Source organism: Geotrypetes seraphini, chromosome 5 (assembly GCF_902459505.1).
Source record: "Geotrypetes seraphini chromosome 5, aGeoSer1.1, whole genome shotgun sequence".
Lineage (NCBI taxonomy): Eukaryota > Metazoa > Chordata > Amphibia > Gymnophiona > Dermophiidae > Geotrypetes > Geotrypetes seraphini.
The window spans coordinates 211,352,580-211,364,370 of record NC_047088.1 but is presented as its reverse complement, the minus strand read 5'-3'; the positions used below and the strand labels follow the sequence as shown (position 1 = coordinate 211,364,370).

General features: G+C 40.8%; 1 protein-coding gene across 1 annotated transcript in view; it reads right to left on the bottom strand.

Moving 5' to 3' along the window:
* Positions 1–2,890: 2,890 nt before the first annotated feature.
* The window catches only part of FAP (fibroblast activation protein alpha), a 201,779-nt gene continuing 192,878 nt past the window's right edge, over positions 2,891–11,791 (bottom strand). Inside the window, exon 26 of the mRNA XM_033944547.1 lies at positions 2,891–3,368. Coding sequence (XP_033800438.1) covers positions 3,267–3,368 — 102 coding nt within the window. The 3' untranslated portion in view covers positions 2,891–3,266. The remainder of the gene's footprint in view (positions 3,369–11,791) is intronic.

The window sequence follows — 11,791 nt, the reverse complement described above, 5'->3', positions numbered from 1 at the left end:
CCTGAATTATAAATGTAAGGATCATGTCCAGAATCTGTCTTGTATTTAGCACACAGGGAAGACAGTAAAGACAGGGCAGATAGCAGAAGAAAACTGGCAAAGGGGTGCAACTTCCCCCCTTATGATCTTCTTCCCAGTTTCACTAAGGCCCATATTCTATAAATGGTGCCGTAACTTAGGTTATACAACAACAAAAAATGGGGGAAAAAATGTGGTTCTTAAATTAACTAAAAAATAAATAAACAAAACCACTCATAAGGGAAATGAGACTGAATACACTTTTCCTATCCGGGAACTTAGGTGCCAGTAGGCGCCCTACCGGCACCTAAGTTAAGAGCAAAATGCAGTTTAAAAGACTTTTTAAAATAAATCTCAAGACAATAGTGTAATATGTGGAATATCTTTTGTTCTTTCATTTGTATGACACTGTTTTTGATTAAAAATCAATAAAGAATTAAAAAAATAAAATAAAATAAATCTCAAGATGCCTACTAGCGCCTAAAAAAATAGCACTAGATTTGCGCCTACGTAGGCACTTAGAAATCAAATGGGAGGGAGACACAAAAATTAACATAGGAGTAAAATCGGACTGTGCTGGATTTGTAGATGGAGTCTATGAGCAGCTTTGGAGTTAAATAGGCCATAACATATGATAGAGTCCATGAATAACTCTTTAATTAGAATTATTCTTACATTCCAATTATATATAAAAGACCAAAAAGATTCAATTTTCTATAATTAAAATCTATGAGTGTTTCGTTTTCTTGTTAGAGGAATAATCACCTATAAGCATATTATCACAATATTATTTATTTTTGTGGTAACTGTTTTAATAAGATTGCATTTTGAGACTATACAATTCCATTATATTACTTGCTCACAATTACAGCAGCTGAGCCTCAGCAGTCTGTGAATGCATATTACAGGCAGTTCCAAACAATGAGATGAATTTTGTATTTTGGGAAAAGAACACGTTACAGTTCACATTAAATTATATTACTACAAATAACTTTGTAGAATTAACTGATAAAAGTTTGAAGAAACTTAAATCTGGTTCAGTGTTGAAACTTAAAAAAAAAAATGGCAAGAAGCTCGAAGCACATTTTAGAGGAGACAAAGTAAATTTGATTTCTTAACACATGAGCCAATCAATTTGTAAAAATGAAGGGCCTTTTCTTTTTAACATTTTCCTGGAAGATGTATTTCTTTTATTTATTAAAGCCTTCTCTTATTTCTGTTTAAATATACCAACATATTTTTGTGCTGCTCACACATATTTTTGTGGCTCACATGGCCACATTTAATAACAGTGTAACATGCTGCTACTACTACTTATCACTTATATAGCACTGAAAGGCTTACATAGTGCTGTACATTTGGACATTTATAGATGGTCCCTGCTCGGAAGAGCTTACAATCCAACTTAGACAGACAGACATGACATATAGGGTTGGGGGATGCAGAAGCCAAGGTGAGAGGAGTTAGGAGTTGAAAGTACTCTCAAAGAGGTGGGCTTTTAACTAAGCATTGAAAACTGCTAGAGACAAAGCCCGTCGTAGGGATTCGGGCAGCTTGTTCCAAGCATACGACGCAGCAAGGTAGAAACATAGCATTATAAATTCATAATTAAATTAAATGGTCTTTTTTCTTTTATATTTTTGGGCCTAGACTGTGAAGTCATCCCGGTACCATCCTTAGGTTCCAACTACTGGAGTTGCCGTCGACGCTCCCTCCAGCCTATCCACCCATTTCATCATTTGTGGGATGCATACCATAAAGTCTGTCTAGCAACATCCTCATGTTTCAATTTACTGGAATTCCCATTGATGTCCCAGCCCATTCTATACCGAATTGCCATATACAGGACATAGGCCATGCAAGTCTGCCCAGTACCAGCCTTAGTTCTTCAGTTTATACCATTCATTTAGATCCTCTGTGTTTATCCCTGTTCCTCATCTCCTCCAGAGTATAGATATTTAGGTATGCCAGTCTCTTCTCATACATCTTTTGCCACAAACCCCTTACCATTTGTGTTGCTTTCCTTTGGACTACTTCAAGTCTTATATTCTTCATCAGATAGGGTCTCCAAAACTGAACACAATACTCCACGTGTGGCCTCGCCAACGACCTGTACAGGGGGCATCAGCACCTCCCTCTTTCTGCTGGTTACTACAACCTAGCATCCTTCTGACTACAGCCATTGTCTTATCACACTGTTTTGTCACCTTCAGATCCTCAGGCACTATCACCCCAAGGTCCCTCTCCCCGTTTTGCACATTAGCCTCTCACCTCCCAGCATATACGGCTCCCTCGGATTTCTACTCCCTAAATGCATCACTCTGCACATCTTTGCATTGAATTTTAGTTGCCATGAAAAAGGATCTGCAAAAGTTAGAAGAATGGTCTAAAGTATGGCAACTAAAATTCAATGCAAAGAAGTTCTTATCCCCACCTCACCTTTCTCCTGCCCCAACCCCATGCAATATTTCCAACTTGCCTCTTTTTCTGAAGAACAACCCCACCACCACTACCACACACACCCCCACACACATTTCTTCCCCAACCTCCCTCCTCCAGGCAAGTCCTCTACAACTCATTATTTTTCCTCCCGGTAGGCACATGCCTGCAACTTTCATTGTTTCTTCCCTCCCCTCCCCCTGGCACCCCCCTCCCCCTCCCCAAGCTCACTCTGTCCTCCACCCCCATGGCACACCATCAAGTCCAGAATATCCCCAAGAGTAATGGACATCAATGTGACGTAAAAGTTTAAACATTTTAACACAGAATAGACAGAGGGAAATGAAAAGGGAGTAATGGGAAAGAAGCCATACCCTGTCCCCAAATACCCTGTCTGATATCAAATCTGGTATCTGATTTTGCAAATCATAAATATTGAAATATTGCTTTTATTTTTCTTCAGGTGTCATATATTTCACACAACATTTTATTTTTTTAAAAAAAAACACATTTAATAAAGCATATATGATACAAAACACAATACAGTGCTAGTCATAACACATGATTTCATGTTATGTGCTGATATCAATATGCTACATTTATGCTAAGTAATTCTAAGTCGCTAGTTGTCAACAGTCCCTGGAATGTATTTTGTGTAATCAGTTGCAACTTCAGTGCCATCCATCAACTGGCAGCTTAAATAAGGTTTAAATTAATCATTAGATAAGATGCTTAGGAACAAAAGGGAACATTTTTGGGTAGGTGTGGGTGTCTGTGTGTGGTGGGGGGGGAGGAGAGTTCTGCTTTTGTTAAGATGGGAGAGAGAAGCATTGTTTGAGGAAATGAGTCATATGGCTATAAAGATGTGTTCTTGCAGAGCCTGAGATGGCATGGTCCTTGTCTGTATACCACTGAAAAAGACAAAAGAATTAGAATTTAAAGGATTTTGTAGATTTCTGTGTCTTATAACAATAATGTACAATGGTGAGGGAGTATTCAAAATCACAAGAAGAGAAGACCAAAATTTCCACAGAATAAGAAGAACAATCCCAAACAAGCAAAACTGTGGAAATACAATGTTCTTGACACTTCTTTTATTCAGTTAAACCTTTTAAAAAACATTGTCCACGTTTGTCATTATAGGACACAAGACGGGCCGTATTTCGGCAGGACTCACCTTCCTCAGGAATCCGAGATGTAAAGTACACAACCTTTTACAAATGTGGACTAACATAGATGGCTTAACAAACCAAACTAAAAACAGCCACCAACGAGGCACAGAACTAGAGAAACAGTGCTCTGGCCGATTCTCCAACAGCGATCGATGCACTGTCAAGTTTGCATGCAATTGATTTGTATGGAGGTGCAAATCATTTGCATGCAAACCCACTGATTCAATCGTTCAGTGAGCGATCGACACATGCACAGAGCCCTAACAGGAGTGACAGGGGAAGCAGCCTCCTGTCATTGCTGTTAGGGCTTCTGTATTTTTTTTAATAGAACATTTGTGCGAGAATTAAACACGCACAACCTGTCCCATTAAAAAAAAAAGCCCCGCGCGCCATGCCCTCCCACCCTTCACTGGCAGGTCTAGAGCAATCGAGTTTTAGGATCAGTAAAACCCAATGCTAAATAGCCAAGCGATGTTAGTGCATCAATCGCTTGGCTAGTTCGCATTGGGTTTTCCTAATTTGCATGGGTCGGAAAACACATGGTGGACAGTTTTGTGCATTGGGGAATCCGATCTGATCGATCGATAAACTGGTCAAACTGGTTTAGTGATGATTGGGACATCATTGGTAAGTTTTGTGCATCCCTCAGTAAGTGACTTACCCAGGGTCACAATAAACAGCATAGGATTTGAACCCACATTAGGATGCTGAGGCTGTAGCCCTAACCACTGTGCCACACACTCCCATATATTAAGGTACAGACATTCTACACATAACAATACAAATAATAAAACTGCAGTTCTGAAGAATAATAGTCTTTTAATAAGAAATAGTACTTGTAGCTGGTTCCACAACATCCAAATACTCCATGGCTTGTTGCTCTGTATCTGTTTTACTTGAATATTTAGAAACAGCTTTTTTATTATATGGGAAAGACAGACAAAGGAACATCTATCAGTGTATCAGCCATCTTAAACATTGAATAACTTTGCATAATTTTACCATGGAAGCATATGAATACATTATTTAAAATTATACTGGCATATGCAATTTTCTAAAAGTGAAGTTTTGCACCATTAGCCACTTCCAATCAAGCAGATCGATTTCAGGAAGCTTATTACAATGATACAATATTATCTTGAAGGATTGCCTGGAGCTCTACTGGCAAGACTGGGTACACTTGACTAACACTGGCTTAGACATTCTGATCAGTATTTACCATGATACAAAGGAAGTAGCTACAAGTACTATTTCTGTGCTAGGAGGTTAAAACAGGTGGGGATGGAAGACAAGCAAAGTGTTTCTTTCTTTGCTCTTGATGAGAGTAGATAGTTATCCTATGTTCAACAAGAAACTAGGGTAAACAGGATGACGGATTCAAGCTGCCATATAAATGCAGCTTGAATCCCCTAGTGGAGTCATTTTCAAAGAAGGCAGCCACCAAGACAAGAGCGAGTGGTGATCAATCCTGCTCCCATGGCCCAGGACACTTGGAGTGAGTCAGGGCTATTCAGACTGGCTTGCTAAAAGAGAGCTGATGTGTGGGGGTGGGGGGAGGGACAGTGCAGGAGAGGTGCATGACCATGTGGGGGTAATGATGTGGAAGAGGAGGCATGCTGATGTGAGGGGGCACTAAAGCAAAAGTTGGCTCAGGGAACCACCAGTGGCGTAGTATGGGTGGCAGGGGAATAGACCGTCCCGGGCACCATCTTTGCAGGGAACATCGGTGCCTCTACACCCCCACATACCTCCTTAAACATTCACCGACATGAGCAGCACCTGCTGCTCACGCTGGCCTTGGCTCCCTTCTGATGTCATTTCCTGGTCAGAAGGGAGCTGAGACTGGCGCAAGCAGCAGTTGGAAGATGCTGCTTGCACCGGTGAACATTTCAAGAGGAACACGGGGGGGGGGGGGAGGGGGCACTTAATCGATGGGAAGAGTGGGGGTGGTCAAGAAGCAGTGAAGAGTAGGGGTGCATGGCATGGTAATGCAGAGTGCCACTGTCCTGAGCACCAACTTCCATCACTATGCCACTGGGCACCATAGTCTCTTGAGCCAGCTCTGCACTTACATGGGTCTCTGCCAATATTCAGCTAGGAGATGCATAAGTATCTTATATAGATCCAGGCAGAAAATTGGGCAGGACCCACATAGGTGAAGACGGCCAACAACAGTCCAGTCAGAACCAGATATTCAATGCTGGTTACTGGACATGGTCCAGTACTAAACACTCAGGTCTAACTTCATACTTCATAGAAACGTGACAGATAAAGGCCAAATGGCCCATCTAGTCTGCCCATTTGGAGTAACCATTATCTCTTTCTCTAAGAGATAATCCCACACCTTCTTGAATTCAGACACAGTCTCTGTCTCCACCACTTCTTCCGGAAGACTGGGCCATGCATCTACCACCCTTTTGGTAAAAAAGTATTTCCTTAGATTACTCCTAAGCCTTTTAACTTCATATTATGCCTTCTCATGCCAGTGCTTCCTTTCAATTGAAAGAGACTTGACTCATGCGCATTTATACCACGTAGGTATTTAAACGTCTCTATCATATCTCTCCTCTCCCGAGATCTTTAAGTTTGTCCCTATACACCTTATTACAAAGACCATGCACCATTTTAGTAGTCTTCCTCTGGACCAACAACATTTTTTTATATCTTTTTGAAGATACGTTCTCCAGAATTGTACACAATATTCTAAATGAGGTCTCACCAGAGTCTTATACAGGAACATCAGTACCTCCTTTTTCCTACTAGCTGTACTTCTTATGCACCCTAGAATCCTTCTAGCTTTTCAACCTGTTTGGCCACCTTAAGATCACCACATCAATCACACCCAAGTCCTACTCTTCTGTACCGTTCCTGCACAACCTTGCATTTCTTTAGCATTAAATTTTAGCTACCAAATTTCAGACTATTCTTCAAGCTTTGCTAGGTCTTTCTTCATGTTATTCACACTATCCGTGGTGTCTACTCTATTGCACATTTTGGTATCATCCGCAAATAGGCAAATCTTACCCAACAGCCCTTCAGCAATATCGTTTATAAAAATGTTGAAAACAACAGGCCCTAGAACAGAACTTTGAGGCATACCACAGGTAACATCCACTTTGTTCGATAAGTTTATTACTTAATGAGAGTTGTATTATTGAAATTCTATTTTACAAATATTTGTATTTTTTTAATAGTATTATTGTATTTCATTGATTGTCCAGATCTTTTTAGTGTAAACCGCTTAGAACTTTTGGTTATGGCGCTATAAAAGAATAAAGTTATTATTATTATTTCCTCAGAACGATCTCCATTGACCACTATCCTCTATCGTCTTCCATTTAACCAGTTTTTGACCCAGCCCATCACTTTGGACCCAACCCAAGAGCACTCAGTTTATTTATTAGACGTCTGTATGGTACACTGCCAAAGGCTTTGCTAAAATCTAAATACACCACATGTAGGGCACTCACTCTACCCAATTCTCTGGTCACCCAGTCAAAGAAATTGATCAGATTTGTCTGACAAGACCTATCTCTAGTGAATCAATATTGCCCCTGGTCCTGTAATCCACAGGATTCCAGAAACTTCACCATTCTCTGTTTTAGAAGCATTTCTATGAATTTGCTTACCACAGAAGTCAGACTTACTGACCTATAATTCCTTACTTCTTCCTTACTTCCACTTTTGTGTAGAGGGACCACATCTGATCTTCTTCAGGCCTATGTTACCACTCCTGACTCTAGAGAAGTATTGAAAAGGTCAGTAAACGGAGCCACAGAACCCCTAAGTTCCTTCAGCACCCTCGGATGTACACCATCCCACCGCATTGCTTTATCTAGCTTTAATTTAGCTAGCTCCTCATGAACACAACCCTCTGAAAATCGATCGGGGTCTACCACTCCACCATCCCTATTCACATTTGTCTTCTGCAATCCCACTCCCAGATCTTCAGCTGTGAATGCAGAACAGAAATATTTGTTAAGCAATTCAGCCTTTTTTAAAAATCAGGTTCTACATAATCCTCCATTTCACATTTGAGTCTCACAATGCCACTTATGTACTTCTTCCTATCACTGATATATCTAAAAAAAAATTTGTTTCCCTGTTTTACCATGTCAGCTATTTTTTCTTACATTTGTATCTTTGCTTTCCTGACTTCTTGACCAGGCTTTCTTAACTTTTCCAGATATTTTTGCCTATCTTCCTCTTTCTGCGATCTTTTGTAGTTTATAAAAGCTAACCTCTTATTTTTTACCTTCTCAGCTACTACTTTTGAGAACCAAAGTGGCCTTCTTTCCTCTTTCCTTACAGTAATTTCTTTCAGTTCTGCCCACTGCATTTCTACTCCTTCTAGCCATTCCCATCCAGATAACAATTCCTTGACGTAATTCTCTATCTGAACAAAGTTAGTTTTTTTGAAGTCTAGAACCTTTGCTTTTGAATGAGTCCTTTCTATACCCATCTTAATATTAAACCATACCATGCAGTGATCACTGGATGCCAGATGATCACCCACTATAACATCAGAAACACTTTCCCTGTTTGTAAGCACTAAGTCCAGTATGACCCCCCTCCCGCTTAGGTTCCATTACCAACTGCTGGAACAGTTCTCCTTGTAGAGAATACAGGATCTCCCTACTTCAGAAGACCCTACAACAGAGATACCCCAATCAACATCTGACATTAAGATCACCTATTAGTAAAACTTCCCCTTTTTTAGATACTGTATATTCTGAATGTCTACTAGCAAATCTGTGTCCATTTCTTCCATCTGTGATGGAGGCCTGTGTATCATACCTGTGTATCATACCATTTTTCCAAATTGATCCACAGCGCCTCTTCTTGCCCTGCAGATCTGCAATTGTGTGGCTTTAATATGATCTTAAACATATAAAACTACTCCCCCTCCTTTTCTTTCTACCCTGATTTTCCTGAACAGATTATAGCCCAGTATAACTACATCCCAGCCCTGGTTCTCCATGAACCATGCCTCTGTGATCGCCACTATATCCAACTCATCTTCTTCCATCACTGCTTCTAGATCCAGAATCTTGTTTCCCATACTTTGAGCATTAGTATATACTGCTTTCCAGATATTGGCCCCTTTTCCTATCCATTTAGATATATTTAGAGATTTACTTACCTGAGGGCTTATACTCACCTGGTGGCTTTAATCACCCTGCCCCATCACTTCTAATTTAAAGCCCTCTTCAGTAGATTAGCCAGCCTGCTGCCAAAGACACTTCTTCCCTTCTTTGATAGATGTATACCATCCCTGCTCAGCAGCCTTTGGAAAACCATCCCATGGTTCAGGAAGCCAAAATGCTCAGATGGAGTATAGTTTTTTGCCACATTTTCATGGTAAACTTGGGGGAAGGGGTAAAACACGGACCTCATGGATCTAAAACCGCACGTCCTTAAAAATCTTCTGTCGTTTATTGACAGGTCCGCATTTAGCTTATTCCACCACTTTCCCCGCTCAGCTTTGGCCCCCGGCTTTGCCTTCCCTAATGGCTAAGGAGGGAGGAAACGCACCGTGGCTTTTGCTAATTAGCCCAATCGTCCCTTCCTCCAGATCTCTCCCTCTGCGCCGATTTCGAGAGCCCCTGCGATATGACACTGGATGGCAAATAGCTGGGGGTTTTAGGGTGTGGGGTTAAATGTATGCAAAGGTCTGCAGTCCATCTGACCTCTTGGACCACATGGATCTTAACTGCACGTCCTTAAAAATCTGAGGTTCATGCCACTTTTAGTCTCAGCATAGGTAATGGCTCTGACAGACCTTTATGACACTTTAGCTCTGACAGATCTTAATGCTTTTTCCTTCCTATGCTGAGGCTAAAAGTGTCACAGACCTCAGGGTAAAAGTTTTGCCACTTTTAGTCTCAGTATAGGGAGGGAAAAGCATTAGGATCCATCAGAGCTAAAGTGTCATAGAGGTCTGTCAGAGCCATAACCTATGCTGAGTTTAAAAGTGGCATGGACCTCAGATTTTTAAGGACGTGCAGTTTTAGATTTGTGAGATCCGTGTTTTACCCCTTCCCGTAAACTTGGTGTACTCAATCAATCCATTGCTTATTTTATACATTTCAAGGAACTTACGTAATTATCCAAGAATGTGGAATGCTATCAAAGACTTTCTGATAGTTAATCCATGCACTACTAAGATTTCTGCTTTTCTTAGCCCTGGCCATAATGGTTTTATTCAATATTTATTGTTTTTTTGTTCCATATGTTCCCCTCTTATTTCCTTCTGCTTTATTACCATGATGTTATTAGAGTCAAAATGATCATATATTTTATCAGCATCACTAATAATAGCTTATAAGTTGTAGGTAAGAACATAAGAATTGCCGCTGCTGGGTCAGACCAGTGGTCCATCGTGCCCAGCAGTCCCCTCACGTGGTGGCCCCTAGGTCAAAGACCAGTGCTCTAAATACGTCCAGCTTCACCTGCGTATGTTCCAGTTTAGCAGGAACTTGTCCAACTTTGTCTTGAATTCCTAGAGGGTGTTTTCCCCTATAACAGACTCCGGAAGAGCGTTCCAGTTTTCTACCACTCTCTGAGTGAAAAAGAACTTCTTTACGTTTGTATGGAATCTATCCCCTTTCAACTTTAGAGAGTGCCCTCTCGTTCTCCCTACCTTGGAGAGGGTGAACAATCTGTCTTTATCTGCTAAATCTATTCTGCTTAATCTATTCTCAGTATTTTGAATGTTTTGATCATGTCCCTCTCAGTATCCTCTTCTCAAGGGAGAAGAGGCCCAGTTTCTCCAGTCTCATTGTACAGCAACTCCTTCAGCCCCTTAACCATTTTAGTCACTCTTCTCTGAACCCTTTCGAGTAGTACCATGTCCTTCTTCATGTATGGTAATCAGTGCTGGATGGAGTACTCCAGGTGAGGGCACACCATGGCCCGGTACAGTAGCATGATAACCTCTGATCTATTCGTGATCCCCTTCTTAATCATTCCTAGCATTCTGTTCTCCCTTTTTGCCGCCGCTCATTGCATGGATGGCTTCATCGACTTGTCGATCAGAACTCCCAAGTCTCTTTCCTGGGAGGTCTCTCCAAGTACCGCCCCAGACATCCTGTATTCGTGCATGAGAATTTTGTTACCGACATGCATCACTTTACACTTATCCACGTTGAACCTCATTTGCCATGTCGATGCCTATTTCTCGAGCTTGATTACGTCACGTTGCAGATCTTTGTAATCCCCCTGTGTCTTCACTACTCTGAATAACTTCGTATCATCCGCAAATTTAATCACCTCACTCGTCATACCAATGTCCAGATCGTTTATAAAGATGTTGAAGAGCCCTGCACCGAGGGTCCAAGCACCGAGCCCTGCGGTACCCCACTGGTGACGGTCTTCCAGTCCTAGTATTGTCCATTTACCCCCACTCTCTGTTTGCTATGCTCCAGCCAGTTTTTAATCCATGTGAGTATTTCACCCTCGATTCCATGACTCATACATTGTGAGCAATTTGGCACGATTTTTCCGAATTATGGTGCGTTGTGTTAGAGCAGATTCAAGTGTCACAATGGAGGGGTAATACTCGCCACTAGTTGAGACAAATTATGGGTCTGTAGTTTTTGGGAATATTGCTTGAATTTTCCTTTAGAAGAAGGATTATTCTTCCTATTATGAAGTATTGTAGTTTTAATTTAGGCTGCCTGACCAATTGATTTTTGCAGTCTATCAGATCTTGGTAGACTAATGTTAACTGTTTAAGTCAAAAATTTGTGAGTCCATATAGGATGGAGCTTTTCCAGTTTGGGACTTTTCTAACCTGCTTTCCATCTTTGCTGTTGTTTTTGCTGTAGATAATTTCATAGCTTTGAAAAGATGTTTATCTTTCCCAAATTCTCCTGTATGTAGGGTAGCCATTCTGCTTCTCAGTTGTGCTCCACAAGGTCCTCATACAAATTCCTCCAGAATGTTTGGTAGTATTTTCACTGTATTAATGTTCTTCCCCAAGTCCAGGTAAAATAGTTTTGTGCTTTCTCTAGTTTATTTTGCTATCTCTCTTTTCAGTTCTATTGCATCAGGAGCTACTTTCAGTTTATTATACAAGCATATGAAATTAAGGTCTTTCCCTGTTAATGCAGCAGGTTCCAGTTTGATATTTTGGATTTTTCTCATTATCTTTTCACTTT